General features: G+C 44.1%; 1 protein-coding gene and 1 pseudogene across 1 annotated transcript; both read right to left on the bottom strand.

Moving 5' to 3' along the window:
* Nucleotides 1–1,999: 1,999 nt before the first annotated feature.
* Nucleotides 2,000–6,757, bottom strand: LOC120690540 (protein OSB2, chloroplastic-like). The gene is made up of 5 exons (XM_039973225.1): nt 6,374–6,757; nt 5,744–5,882; nt 5,537–5,618; nt 3,665–3,813; nt 2,000–2,532 (listed from the first exon to the last, which is right to left on the bottom strand). The coding sequence occupies exons 1-5, from the start codon at nt 6,703–6,705 to the stop codon at nt 2,335–2,337; spliced, it is 900 nt and encodes a 299-aa protein (XP_039829159.1). The 5' UTR covers nt 6,706–6,757; the 3' UTR covers nt 2,000–2,334.
* Nucleotides 6,758–8,020: 1,263 nt separating this feature from the next.
* LOC120687790 lies at nt 8,021–11,326 on the bottom strand (annotated as a pseudogene).
* Between the last annotated feature and the right edge of the window lie 4,446 nt (nt 11,327–15,772).

The raw sequence follows: 15,772 nt of genomic DNA, 5'->3' as shown, positions 1-15,772 counted from the left end.
GTCATGTCGCGCCGGGCACCTATTTTAGTTTTTTTTTCCACCAGCTTGTTTTAGTGCCAGGCCCGTATTTGGCCCCGTGCGGGCCGTGCGACCGCACAGGGCCTCCAAATTCGAAGGGCCCCTAAAATATTATGTATACATTAAGTATAATTATATAGATAATTTAATTTAGTTGATTGTTGGCCCAATTTGTGGCAAAACGTGGCCCAAATTACTCCTGGAAGATTAATTATCGTAGGCGTATCGCTTGCCGCTTTCTTTCGCACGGGTGCTGCTCGGGGTCACGCGTGTGACCCTGAGTGGACCTATCACAGCACCCCAACCTCTCCAGAATTCCATGTTTTGGGCCTAAAGTCGGCCCAATAAACCAGGCCACTGTGTTTTGTTGCTAGAACAAATTTCTTTTGTTCCGTAATAATTTTTTTTTCTTGCACAAACAATAATAATTGTTGCAGCAACAATAAAAATTCTAGAATAAAAAATAGTTATTGGGCCTTGTGTGATGATTTGACTGTCAGTCACACGTGGGACTTCTAACATTTGCGCTTTCACACAGTACATCGCGCTTGCCGGCTACTATCGCTTGGCATTTGCGATTCTGCACTAGGCCACTAGGGCCCAGTGCATTGTTTCGCATAGGGCCTCCGGATTTGCCGGTACGGCCCTGTTTAGTGCTTTGGTGACTTCGCTCTCGATCGTATTCAGATGCTAATTCATCAGTTCATGGCGTTAAGACCTTTAACAATAATCTCGGTACTTGTCTCTGAATGTTATCACTATTCTTCAAGGTCATCCAAAGGCGTAAATTGTTTTCTTCAGAAGAAAACTATACAGAAGAGAAACGTAAAAAAAAAACAAAGACGCAGCACAAAATCTTGGCAAAATGCGAAGCAATTCCTCTCGTGTTTCCTCGCAGCACCTCACACTATTCACAGCTTGTAAACCAAAGGGCCACTTGTTCTTCTTCATTCTTTGCAGCAGGCACCTGAACTATCGGCCTCTGCACGTTCCAGAACGAATTGACCTTGATATATATATATATATATATATATATATATATATATATATATATATATATATATATATATATATATATGAAAAGCTCCGATGCAAATCGATCCGCGCCATGCCCATCCATGTGCAAGTGCAACCCGATCGAGGATTAAAATTCGATCGCGGCTGATGGCGTGATCCAAACCAAAACCAATGAGATCTCGGTCAAGGAAGCACGGCGCCGACGGCCTGCCTGCGTCTCGTTGCCAACACATGCGCCGGTCGAGGCGCCGGCGGACACGAGGCATGTGGGCGCACATGCATGAGAGTTCAGAGCTGCATCGGAGAAGCATCCATTGGCATCGATCAGCAGGGAGCTATAGCTAGCCCTAGCTAGTTGATCTGCAGTTGATCGGTTGCCAGTTGCCACGTCTCTGTCCGGCCCATCATCAGAATTCAGAAAGGGAAATAAAGTGCAAGGTCAATGCCCTCTCTCTCAAGTTTGCAATGGAAATTGTGGGGTCCTGAGGCATGCATCGTCGTCGACCTTCCTGGGATGCTGCGGTTTGTATGGTTGCTGGCGTGCATGACGCCGGCCGCCTGGCTGGAGATACGGCAGGTCCATCTGCTCAAGGCGTACAAAATGCTTGGGCGCAGATTCTTCGGACACCGCCCAACAAGGCAAGATGGATACCTATGAGATTTATCGGCATCGACGCGTACCTTGGTGCTTTAGTCAGTTAGTGTGTGCCACGACAATGAGACACACAAGCTAAGGCGGTTTGGATGTAGTGGACTCGTCAAGTCAAAAGATCCTCCGGTTCTTCACATGCTACAGACTTCTAGAATTTCCGTTTGAGAGCCTCGCCTCGAAACGAAAAATGTTTTATCTTCCCATGTTTTAGTAGTTTATAGGGTTTTTTTGGTGAGTGAATCCATCACTATGCATCCCTAGCTAGGTTTTTTTTTCTTAATCACGCATATGCATAATTGGGCCCATCGTCCATCACATGGCATATAATAAGTCTCACAAAACCTGAATACCAGATGACACTCAACAGTACCTAAAAAAAAAGGATGACACTCAACATCCCAACAGATTTATGATGTCAAACAAGTAAATAACAAGGCCTTCTCCAACTACTCTACGTATGTTTGTCACAGCTAAACTACAGAGTACTACATAATACTACCGACGGCCGCACCTCCACCTCCCTGGTAAACCATCAAGCGCCCAGATATGTACAACAAAACTGAGACAGCATCCATGAACTAGCCAGATTGATCGCTTTCCACACAACAGCATGCAAATGGGGATTGTGGGGCTTCCTCCTCTATTGACTATTGATTGCCGTCCAATGTCATGAACTCGTCCGCATACATATAGGACACTGGTTTTCTCTCATTGTCTTGCAGAGAACCCATTCTTGAGTGCAAAACTGCCAGCTGAGATACAACCCAGTTGGGGTTGTTCCTCCCATCAATCCACAGGGCTTCACCGGTGTGCTTATGCTTGAAATCTGGATACCTTGGGTTCTTCTGTTGATATGAATTAAGATCATAGGTCAAATGTATTCAAAATTATCAAACAAATGTCAATCACATATATCTTCCTAACAAATCGTAGGATTGACAAATTATTTGAGCGAATAAATAAATATATCAATAAGAATACAGTCTTTAACAATGAATCCTCTGGGCCAGGAAAAGAACGAGCATGAATTCAGAACCTAACACATTCTAGCATGTTACAAGATTACGAAGCCAAGTAAAAGCAAGTAGCTTCTACTGGAGATCATTCAATTTTAACTATGGACCAAACTAGTCACTGTCCATGCATTGCAGTATTTCATCATTTGTTTACACAAGCAAGCATATTTAGTATAAATCATTATGAGATTACAATCCACAAATAGAAGGAAAATATTTATGAAAACTAATGAACATATCACTTATTTTAGTCTAGCTCCATATAAACTCAGGAACAAATTTCACATATATCAGCCAAAAAAACTCCTGGAAAAAATAACTTTAAAGTAGAAGCATAAGGTGAGACAAAATATTAAGACAGCAAACTTCTATTTTATAGGTTTCCCCGGACACAATGTCCATTCAACAATGAAATTTTGAAGTGCACAGCATTCTCTAGACTATATCCTAAATCCTTTTTTTTTTACATTTCGTATTGACTTGGTGCCAATGATTGCATGATGCATCTAGCTACTAATTTGAAATATATGTCATAAGGTATATGATACATAAATAAACAATGTGCAGAACCCTGCTTAGACTAGTCTTAAATTTTTGAGGAAAGAAGAGCAGAACTTAAGCAGAAACTCACCAGAAAGAATAGAATAAAAAAAGGAGAAATATCTTTCCTAACAGCCTCCGGCTGTTTACCGTTTCTGTTTCAATGTTTAACCACACTCCACTAACCACTTATCCCTCTCCCTTGGTAAATAATTGAACTTCTTTTGATTGGTTCTAAATTTTTCATGAATTCTCTCTTCTCTGATATTTTCCATTTGAAAATAGGCAATAGACCCCCCCCCCCCCCAAAAAAAAAAAAAAGTTTGCAGTTGTTTACATACAAGATAACTGTCATATTGTAAAATGATAAATGGTGTAGTTTTAAATCATTCAAATGAAGAAGATAAATAAGATATCTAACCTTATTTGTCCTGTTATCCCACCACTCAAGTGGATTAGCAAAGAAGGCCTGCCACAGCTCTTCAGTTGATCGAGAAGAACTGATAGTATCCCTATTCTTGTCCTCAGTTGAACTAGAGGTAGAATCAAAATAATCACCACGCCTTCCACCTTTGATTCAACAAAAAAGGAGAGTTATTTTTTACAGTTTATGAATTTTCATTATTTTCATTACATCGATAAACAGCCACCTAGAACCGAGTCATGTAGCTAGTAAAACATTTCATAAATTGCAGAAAGCTACATCAATCAACTGTTTCTTCAAGAGTACTCAAGAATGATGCAAGCAAGACTTAAGAGTACTCAAATTCCTTGCTGTTTTTCCCAAAAAGAAGGTTGACCATGAAAGAGAGGTATATACACATCTAATGGTATTTTTTTGTGATCTTCTAATACTTAAGAGTACTCGAATACCTTGTTATTTTTTCCAAGAAGATTTGTCGGTCACAAAAGAGTTTTATATCATTCTGCACATCGTATAGCTTTTCACTACACATCTAATAGTCTCGTTCGTGCATGTTCGAGGAAAAAAAATCTTTTTTGTGACCTTCTAGAGGCAGATGGCTTGCTATCACAAATGATGTTCATTTTCACATACATATAATCGAGGAGGCATAGTGTCAGCATTAGCAGCATATGAAATTACAGGTCATGATATAAAAAAAAACTTTGGCGCATTTTGGATATACAACAAAAAAATGCAAGGCACCAAGTTGTTCACATATAAGGATTGATAGATTGAACATTAAGCGAAAAGTATAAGAGCATGTTTGGTTCATGTCCTTGCAATTTGGCTGCTATTGGGATTACCACCAAGAGGTCAATGGGATAATTGGCTCTCCCATTGGTGCCTACGCAGGAAACACTTAACTCAGAAGTTTGCAAGCCAAATTGCCTTAATTCTCACCGTATTTATGTTTGTTCCCCCGTGTATGATCAGCAGCTAGCTAGTGCTATTAAGTATCATTGCATGCACACAGCCATGTTATCTAGTCGTCCGACTAATCGCGATTAGTCGCGATTAGTCGGGCTTATCGGTCCGGTGACTCCGATAAGGGACACCGAGTAGGTTTGGGCGACTAGTTTTCTAGTCATCCGACTAGTCGTCGACTAGTCGCGATTAGTCGCGCCGATTAGGTTGGAAAACGATCGGACTTGAGATTGTTTTGTGGGCTAATTGAGTTGTGGGCCTGGGCCGGTGACGGTTGGCAAGGTGGCCCATTAGGTTTTTGGTATATAGAGGCTGAGACAGAGTTCTGGACAATTCACAAATCATCTCTCACAAGTAAGTGAAAAATCGACCATCATTGTTGTCTTCATGCTTGCTTTTTATTAAGTAATATGCAGTACATATATCATATCGGTCCTGGGACACATAGGACGACTAGGCAGACGACTAGGACCGACTAGGCTCGACTAATCGGCCTGATCGACGAGTAATCGCGACTAGTCGTCTGATCGGTCCCATGGCGACTAGGTCCGACTAGACGATTTGAAAACATGGGCACACAGAGTAGATGCAAATGTATGTGCCAATCTACGACCTTGTATGAGCTACAATTCTTTACTTGGTTAAGCTCCAAACTAATTAACCATGCATTCAATTAGGAGTTCCCTGATAATTAACAGATAATTAAAGTACATGTTAAATTCAAATGATCAAATCAAACACTAGTATCATGAAGTTAGTACAGATTTACTAATGTTTACGATAAGTGGACATGCCACAACAGACTAACATATCTAACAGGAATATGAACAGACAAGAATGGGAAAAGCAGCAACTTTATGATTAAAAAAAAAGAAGGCTTCCCAGCCGAGCTGAGATCCATACTTGGGGTATCCTGGCTTGCCTCTGGTTCATATAATCGAACTGGCTGCATGGACTCGATGAAATTTAACTCTTGAACTGCAACCTGAGAAAGAGTGTACCCATCAATCCATCATAATCAAAGAAAAGATGGGGAATTAAAATAGACTGTAACCACTCTAAATGTAATGATATGCCGATCACCTGCGTATTAGAGGGGAAATATGATACCTTGTAGTAAACATGCCGCTTCTCAGGCCCCTCATCAACAGTATCTGACACAAACCGTCCAGAAACATATATCCGGTCACCCTTCTTCACATGCTCAGAGGCCACATGAGCCAGGTCATCCCAAAATTGTAGAGTCACCCTATAGTATAATCGCCCCAATAAACACTTAAACAGCAACTACTATTAAGAATGCATTTTTCAATTACCAATATTTCTGACTCTGAAAGCATGTTGAAGTTAGTAATTATGTAGCTGCAATGCGAGAAATATTTATATCGACAATACATGTTTGTTACATGATTCATTAGTATCTTCTGACTTCAATATATAAGCAGCAAAACCCTTTGCTGCAACTAAACTGTCGGCAAAACTTTAATTCATGGTCTCAACAATCATCTTGCTACAATCCAACAATTACAGACTGGTCCCGTCCTTATATTACCAATACCAAAGGCCTTTGCCGTCACCTCAACAACCTTGCATCTCTCTTACACTAAGCTACATGCCTACAACGAGTGACCGATCGACAGTCTTAACACGCAGCCGGAACCCCAAAAATAGGATAGAAATAAGACACGCGGAAATGGAAGAAAAGTTAGCATTGCGTAGCACAAATCGAATTAGGAATACCATGTAGTCTCGGTGGCCGACTTCCAGACGGCGAGACGACCCCTCGCGACGGCGGAGCCGCTGGGCAGCTGACGCAGTTCGACCTCGGTGCCCACCGTTCCGATGAGCCGCACAGAGTTGCAGAGCTCCCTGCTCCAAGGTATCTCCGCGGGCCGCGGCGTCGTCGTCGTGGGCGGCGCCACGGGCTCACCGTACTGCGCGGAGCACCTGGGGCGGCGCCCTCGTGGCACCGGCGGCGGGAGGCGGAGTAGGGAAGAGGAGAGGCGCCGGCGGCGGTGGCCCGCGGGGCTAGGGTTTAGGGTTTTGAGCAGGGAGGCGACGGCGAGCGCCATGGCGATATTTTCCGGCTTTCGCCTTTCTCTGCCGGAGATGGGCCTCGTGGGCTTATGCGGTGGCGTGGGTTCCTTTTCTCTCACTGCTAGTGGTCCCAGAACCTGCGGCGGGGGTGACTGACGCGTGGACCCCACGAGCTACCACTGTGGCTGCCAAGCAGGCCCCACATTGCACTTTCTCCAGGCTGCGATCTTGCTATTGCAAGGCTTGTTCCAGTGTTCAGCTCACAGGTCACAGCGACACCGCCACGCTGCTTGACTGGAATTACCAAGCCCCGTGTTGGGATTCCCACGCGAAAATTTTTTCATAAAAAGACGAATGCAGGCATCAAGTGCTAAACGAATTTTATTTGTGAAATCTTTTCACAGATGAACATAACTTTTCGAGACGAATCTAATGAGCCAAGTTCCACCATAATTGCCTACAGTGATACTACAGTAACCACGTCTAATCATCTTCTAATCATACGGTTAGACCTGGGCATGGGCTGCCCGACCCGACGGACCCGACCCGACCCTTCCGAAAATAGCCCGACCCGACCCGACCCGAAGAGTTTGATGGGCGGGCTCGGGTCAAAATTTTTGACCCGGTATGACTGACGGGCCGGGCACAGGCTAAAAATTTTGACCCGAAACCCGAAAACCCCGAAGGAACCCGACATTTTACATAAACCCGGCCCGATCCGACCCGAACCCGACCCGACCGGACTGGCTATCAGGTCGGGTGCGGGCTCAATTTTACGGCCCGGCCACCGGGTCGGGTCGGGCACGGGCCGCTAGAAAAAACACCGAGCTTTTTTTGGCCCGACCCGAACCCGACCCGGCCCGGAGGATGCCCAGGTCTACATACGGTCAAAGACCTCATTAGCTAAAGTAACTGTTACAGTACCATGATTGTGAAGGTAGTTTTGTAATTAGACTTTATTTAACACCTCTAATCAGTGGTCAAAGGGACAAAAAAATTTCATGAAATAAAATTTTTTTCAAAGCAAACCAAACACGGCAAGACCCCGTTTGGCACAGCTTCATAAGCATCTTTACATGTACTATACCAAACGGTTTTCTGACTAGCTTCAAGCTAAGTCATCCGTATATTTCCACTACCAGAGTAAAGCCACAGAAACATAGTTTCACCTAACTTCACCAGGAAAAAGGGCTTTCGCCAAACGTTTTCCAAAATAGAGAAACTGTTTCACCAGAGAAATTGCTTCACCAATCACCGTCTGTTCACCAACTGTTTCAAGAGAAGCTGAAGCTATCCCAAATGGGCCCGAGTCTTAAATTAAGTGCTACAGGTAACTGACAATTGCAAAACTGAATACGAGTAATGCTCAAGGTAAGCCTCATATTGAATAACACGACATCGTTCACAGAAAAGTTATTCTTCCCGGGTACAAAAACTACAAACAATATCGCTACGTGGCCTGAAACTGCAAGGTGATCAAAATAAACGGGCAGGAATTTGTAGCGAACTCCAGAAGCCCAGAATACAGTTGTACATACAGAACCCTAACTCACAACTCTTGATAGATCCTCATGTGTGTGCTCCTTGCTACTTGACAACGCCTCAAGCCCCCTTTTTCTCTTCCCCATCACCTACCGCCGTGGGGGTTGCAGGCGGGGGCTCATCGCCACCTTCCCCAGGCTCTTTCTTCAGTTCAGTTTCAAACTCCTTAGCCGCCTGAGAGAGAATTTAGACAGATGGGTCAGTGAACAATTTTACACACTGGAAAAGATCGAATGGCCTGCTTAGAGAACTTGATCTACTAGTAGCTTGTCTTGTGAAAACGAAATATAAAGCCTGCACATCCAGCCAGCTTTCAAAAGTGCAAATCAGTATCTGACGCAAACGTGGATCTGTCCTATAAAATTCTTGGAAAAGTGAGGCCAAAAGGATGTGCAAAATTTTCATCAGTAAGGTTTATCAAACTACTGCTGCCGCGGTTTCCAAAGCTCTAGCCACTAGTGAGCTTCGCAACACAGTCTCCTAAAAACAAGTTGAACTAGCTAGTGACATTGTAAAATGAAAGTACTTCTCAACTTTAACAACCTGCCTTGTGTAAGCCTTGAAATCACTTCTTCTGTGCAGCTTTTATATCCTACTAAGTAGATTGGGTAAACTATAAGCCATAGCATGCTAAGCCGCCAACAGTCAGAAGGTAGATCATGACCCACAAATCACCTTAATTTTCAGACCAGAGACCTGTTTGTTCCTGATTTTATTAAAAGCGACAAAAGCTTAGTATGCTGGGGCTACCAGTTTACAAAAGTAGAGTCAGGTCAAATTGGATAGGCATTAGTTTCATTGTTCAAGTATGCAGATGCAAAATGCTGGATAGCAACGGCAGCCATATACTAGATTATGTAATGTAGCAACAGCAAATGACAACAGCATAAACATATATTTGCACTTGGCAAAGTGATGTAGCTGATAAGGTAGCAATGAAGACACAGGTAATATCATGTGCTTTAGCTAATAGGCATAGAGCATGATCCAATAAACGGTATAGTCTGAATGTTCAGTAATATGCCTATCTGAGTTAGGAAGCCAAATTGAAGCATGATAGTTGCATCTCTGTTTGACTGTTTGTTGAACGACACAGCTATCAGAAGAAAGTATATTTCATCAGTCCCATCAAGCGCTTACATGCAACAGGTAGCAGACTGGCACCTGTAGATGCAGAACATATAGAACAGACCACAACTCTTAATTTTTGCTACAACTCTAGCCTCTCTATATAGACATTTCGTCAGAAACAAAAAATAACTGCACATATCATAACTGTAGCATTATGAGGGATTGTGCAACTGCAGATGCACGGGAACATGCAATTGTGGTTAAGTTCCATCCCAAACAATTGCTTTCTACTTCCTGTTGCAGTTCAGAAAACATGAGCTGCAGAAATCACCATCACTCCATATCTTACATCCCTGAACCCAACGCCACTCATCATGCTGCTATAACAAACAACAGGACTCTCATGTCAAAATGAGAAAGCAACGTGGCAACATGTCATTCCGTTGGTATTATCCCGCTAAGCTCATAATAACCACTGGGCTAAACGGTCAGGAGTGCACTATACGTCACTATCTTACTATTACTACTTGGAGGCTCCTTTGAAGTCTCCCCATGAAGCCGATCCTAGGTGGACACTCTAAAAAAAATAGAGAAATTCTCAGAAAAATCAGAAACATCTTGCCATCAATTCAATAACTCTAATCATAATAGTCATTGGATCTGTTATTTTTCCTAATAAATTACCCATCTCTGCCATTATGAAAATACATTAAGTAACCCCCTAAACATGTATTTAAATTACCCACCTCTACCATAATAAAAAAATCTAAAGTAACCCTTTAATCTTTGTGTGAATTACCCACCTATGTCATTATAAAAATAATGTAAATAACTCCCTAAATTTGCATATAAATTATCCAATTATGTCACTATTAAAAGTTAAAGTAACCCCTAAATCTGAACCTAAATTATGTATAATTATAACAAAGTATTAAAGTACACCAGTATAAAATTCTAAATTACTATTTCTATCATTATCAATATATTATTTTTGTCACTGTTTATATAAAAATAGTACCTATGATATGTGTCACAATGTATTCATGTATGATGGAAGAGATAATATACCAATATACAAATAAATGGTTCAATTAAATATATATCAAACACACCTGGAGGTGCAAAGCAAAATAAAATCTATTGCAACTAGAAAATGATAAATAAGTATTCTAAAGTATGTGTTAGAATATTTAATAGATGAAATAGGGTGTGAGATAGATAATTATAATTATTAGCTATAAGTTTTTTATATCAATTCTAATTAGCCCGCACGGAGCATGGGTGTATAGGCTAGTGTTTCTAAGCCACAGGGTACTAAATGGAACATTCTGTATAGCACAAAAATACTCAGAATTGCAGCGAAACTGAAAGCGTTAGCAATGCAGTGCCTTGTAAATTGATAAAGACACTAGTTGCACTGCGAAGACGACCTAAGCTTTAGCATCTCGAGCAAAAGGGAGTCATTTTTTTTCCTCAGCTGCTAAGTGCTAACCACCAGTCAACTACTACCAGTACCGCACACCCATCCCCACAAATCACGAGCTCCCGTCACAGTACACGCCGCAGTCCTCACCTGCTGGAAGCTCTTGACGGTCTTGCCGATGTTGCGGCCGATCTCGGGGAGCTGCTTGGGCCCGAACACCAGCGCGGCGACGCCGGCGATTACCGCGAGCTCCGGCACCCCGAGCCCGAAGAGGCACTTGCACCCAAGCGCCCCGCCGCCCCCGGAGCCGGCCCTCCTCGGCCGCGCCGCTATCGACGCGGCCGCCACCGCGAGCCCCGCGCCGACGAAGGAGGACGCCCTCGCGGACATCCCGGCCGCCGCCACGTGGGCGCGGGCCGGCGCCCTCGGCCGCGCCCCGAGGTAGGAGGAGGCCGCCGCGACGGGAGCCACCACGGCTATCCCCATGGCTGCTGCTGCTGCTGCTGCTCGCGCTCGTAGCGAGTGTGGGATATTTTGTCTCGATGGAAATGGGATAGCGTTGTATGGTGGAGGGAGTTACTCCTCTGTCTCCCCACGTTTTTCTGACACGCTGCCTTCGGTCCCGTGCGACACGGTTAGACTGACTCCAACAAGAAAGAAGATGCAAAATAGGAGAGACATTCCTCCATTTATTTTGTAATAGACAGAGACAAAAACAGATGTATCACTCGTCAAAATACATAGCAGAGGAGAGGTGATTCATTTTTACCAATCATCTCTTCTCACAATGTAAAATGTCTATTTCTTTACTTATTATGGTGGAGCTCCATTCAGCGATACACGGTACCACGCGGAGACATATATGTATTTGCATATCATTGTTGGAGTACGGTGATGGCTCGCTCCCCGTTGGATGCAAAGTGGGCCGCCACTGCTAACGTGAGGGTGCGTTTGGGCTGGGTCATACAGACTTGCAGGGAGTTGGGCCAGGAAAGATCTAGATGGGCGAGTTTGGGCAGAGCCAAGAAACTTGCAGAGTCGGACTAGTTGAACGTTGGGCCTCTTCGGGTTTGTACCTTTGCATATATATTTTCCTAATTTTCTAAATCCAATTCGTATGGTGTGTCCTGGCCGTGTTTGGTAAAAAGTTACACAAAAGACAAATACATGTATGGAGTATTAAACAAAGTTTATTTGTGAAATTTTTTTATGGATGTGTGTAATTTTTTGAGACGAATCTAATGAACCAAGTTCCACCATGATTGGTTACAGCCTACAGTAGTATTGCTACAGTAACCGCACCTAATTATCCCCCTAACCGTACAGCCAAAGGCCTCGTTAACTATAGTAACTGCTACAGTACTATAGTTGTGGAGTTTGTTTTATAATTATATATTATTTAATATCTCTAATTAGTGGTCAAAGGACCGAAAAATTTTCTAAAAATTTTTACAACCTCCATCCAAACACCTCCCTAGTAGGACTGACAGGAAGCGTGTGCATTTCTAGCAACTTTTTTACCACCTTGATATGAATCACCTTTCTGGTGTCTTTCTAAAAAAAACCAGGAAGCGTGTTGCTTATATTTATATCTTTCTATAAAAGGGGGCAAGAAGAAGAAGAAGAAGCGTGCGCATTTCTAGCTACTCTTTTACCACCTTGATTCAGATTCCGTAACATGCCTGTGGAACTTGTTCGTCTCTGATTCTGACCACTTTGTTCCTGCGCTTCCTTTGGGACACTAGGGGAGAAGGAAAGCCTGTGATTCTCCTCGCATCCAATGGGAGGTGAGAAGCCTAGACACAGCTAGACTAATCCAGTGCATGACGGCAGCCAAGCGACACCAATTTTCTGCTGTGATGCGGGGGCGTGTTAGGTATCGCTCATCTTTCAGTTCAGGATGCCTTCCGTTGACTGTAAGAAACGGGGAACTCCGGCCGCCATCCACAGAGTTGGTAAAGGAGCTGCAGTTGTGGTGCCTTCTCCGGGTCACACTTCTTCAGCTAAGGCGCGAAGCGTGTTTCGGAGGAATATTCTTCTCAGCGGATGCATCATGCATGCCCTCGTGCGTATATACAGATTCATGTATACTACTACAGTACTACTGAACTTATCAGTTACCACCACCGTCATGCCGGCCTCATCGATCTTGAAGCTATCTCAATCCTCATGGTGTTCTGTTCTGAGTACAACAAGGGCCAAGGATGACTGAATTTAATCCCGGCCCTCTGCCCATCGAAATAATGTCTCTCAGTTCAGAACTGTGACCTATTGACGAACAGAGGGGAGGACACCAAACATAACTCACCCTTCACCACTTTACTCGTTGCTGAGGACGTCAGAATGGAGAAATTGTAGAGGCGGTTGCGGATCGAGCTCACCTTGTTTTCAGAGAACTAATGATCCGGAACAAAAACCAGTCACCGATTGTAACACTCGGCTATTAATTCACAATTCACTGTAGTTAAGCTAACTAAGGACATTAGTTTCGGGCCTAAATAGGAAACCATAAGTTAGCAATCTCTTTGTCAGTCTGGCCCGGACCGGTCTGATCGGTATGGGCGACCGGTCTGACCGGTCTGAACCGAGTGGGCGACCGGTCTGACCGGTCTGAACCGAGCGGATGGTTTTGGGCCCCACAGCATTTAAATCATTCTCTCTCTTCTCCCCACCCTTTCCCTCACCCTCCCCGTGCCCAGCTCGGCTCCTGCCCGAGCTCCCCCTCTCATTCTCACCCCAAACCCTAATCCACAAATCATTCCTCTCCATTGGATTCCAAGGTCGGGGGAGGATCAAATCAGCGTGGGGGATCATCTTCTCCTCGATTCCATCCTTGGGGAGCAGGAGATTCAAGTTCTTCACGTGAAAGGGCCTCATTCAAGATAATTTAGGAGTTTGGATCGATCTCTTGTTCTAGAAGGTTTTAGGTGGTTTCGTCTAGTCAAAAGCGTCCCATGAACCCTTGAACTAGATCCTAGAAGGTATTTGGAGTTGGTGGGCGATTTTCGCCGCGCCAAGGAATCCTAGATTTTCACTGGGTAGGACCGGTCTGACCGGTGTCACGGTAGATTCAGTAGGACCGGTCTGACCGGTCTGACCGGTGGGGTGTTGGCTGAGAAGGTGAAAGTCGGGGTAGTTGGTACAATTGGTTAGAAACTATTTTGGCTATTAGTTACTTATAATTTTTATAACTCATGCATGCATCCTCATGTCATATGCATATGCACACGTGTAGCAGCCGCGGCGGAGGAGGTCGTGTACGAGGTGGTTGCAAAGCCACAGGAGCCGCAGGGGCCAGCCCCGCGGGAGGAGGTTCGCGGGGAGTCGGCCCAAGGCCCAACTCACCCCAGTGTTGAGCAGCAGACGCAAGGCAAGCCCCGGAGCACAACCTATTAATTTAAATCATGATATATATATATATATTACTTGTGCATTATGTATAAAAATTGGTTGAAACCCTAGTTGCATGATCTGTAGGTTTCTTTGAGTTTATACTAGTATGATAGGACGATAGTAATGCTATGCTTAAGAGTTCGCGGTAGAGGTCGAGTGACTTCTTGTCACTCGCGAGATATAGAATATATAGAAGTCGAGTAATTTCTAGTTACTCGCGAGACATAGGTTATGTCTACTTATGTTACAGTACTTGAGTATTGAGATGGATATGGAGATGTGAGACCGGGCGGGGATGATGTATAGGTATGGCCGCAGGACAGGGTTCCTGTGTGCCTTAGCCCCGTCTGAGTCGATTAAGGACCGGTCGTTGTCGGCAGTGCTGATCGGGGATTGAATTGTACTAACCGCATGCCGGGAGTAGGAGGTAGTCGAAACCGGTAAGCCGAATACTGCCTTGCTTCGAAAGTACAGAACTTCTACCCACCCCTTAGGGCGAGTCGAGTGGCCGCGGAGAATCGGGATGCATATGTTTACTTTTGGTGGTCTCTCGTAGGGCTCGGCTGACTATATACAGGTGGGGCGGTTCTGTAGTTCGAGGCAGGAAGAGGAATGGTTGGCATGTATAGTTCGACGGGGCAAATGTGTGCCGTGTTGGTTAGGTCCACCTTGCAAGGTTAAATCGGATTGATTCTCCGTGTCTCGCGGTTATGAGGGTCTTGATCTCTTTGCTGCATCGTCCCAAAATATTAGAATGTGAGTTATGTATATTTATATAAAATGTTGAGCACATTGAATTATTTTTTCTTGCACCACCATGATTACTACGGAGGGTCTATGCAAATATTAGATGAGAGTTCATTGATATAGAACCTGGAGCTAAAATAATGAAAGTAAGGAAACTACTTTAGTCGCTCTTTCTGCAAAAATAACCACCAGCCAAAAGTCTTGCATGTCTAGATATATGGGCTAAGTTATACCCACTGGTCGGGTAAGCCTTGCTGAGTATTAGTATACTCAGGGTTTGTTGCTACACTTATTATTTCAGGACACCCGAACGTCGATTTCTGCCCCCGCTGCGTTAAATTCATCCGCAGATATGCAGAGGGGTGGGAAGTGGTGGAGAGAGACCCTTCCAGTTAGGGCGTTGTCGGGTTGTACACTCGAAGGCTGAGTATTCAGCCTCTCTGTTTTGCGCAGACCGGTCTGACCGGCCCATAGGACCGGTCTGACTTGTGTCGGCAGGTAGCGCCGACCGGTCCGACCGGATGGTGGAATCGGTCCGACCGGTCGAGAAGGATCAGAACTGATGGAAGCTAAAGTAGTTGTATGATCTTTTATATTCGAACTTCAGTCACATTTATTGTAAAGTTTTGTAAATCATTATGTATTTGAACTCGGTTTGTAAAACTAAATGTTTCGTGTCGTGATCACTCTTGTATTTTCAAGTAATGAGTCGTGCTTGTACCATCTGCGCCCACCTTCGTGTGGAACTACCGGTGTTGTTTCGATCGGGCAGTGGGTTGAGAAAGAATCGTCAAATTAAGTCGTTAAACTAATGCGCCTGATGTGTTCAAATAATGGCCATTACGCTTAATTAGAGATTTAATTTGGCGGTTCCGTCACACCGATGAGATGAGATGGGATAGACGGCCGCCCATACAAACCACTTG

Source organism: Panicum virgatum, chromosome 9N (genome assembly GCF_016808335.1).
Source record: "Panicum virgatum strain AP13 chromosome 9N, P.virgatum_v5, whole genome shotgun sequence".
Classification (NCBI taxonomy): domain Eukaryota; kingdom Viridiplantae; phylum Streptophyta; class Magnoliopsida; order Poales; family Poaceae; genus Panicum; species Panicum virgatum.
Note: the sequence above shows the minus strand (reverse complement) of the source record. Positions and strands in the feature narration are given on the sequence as shown.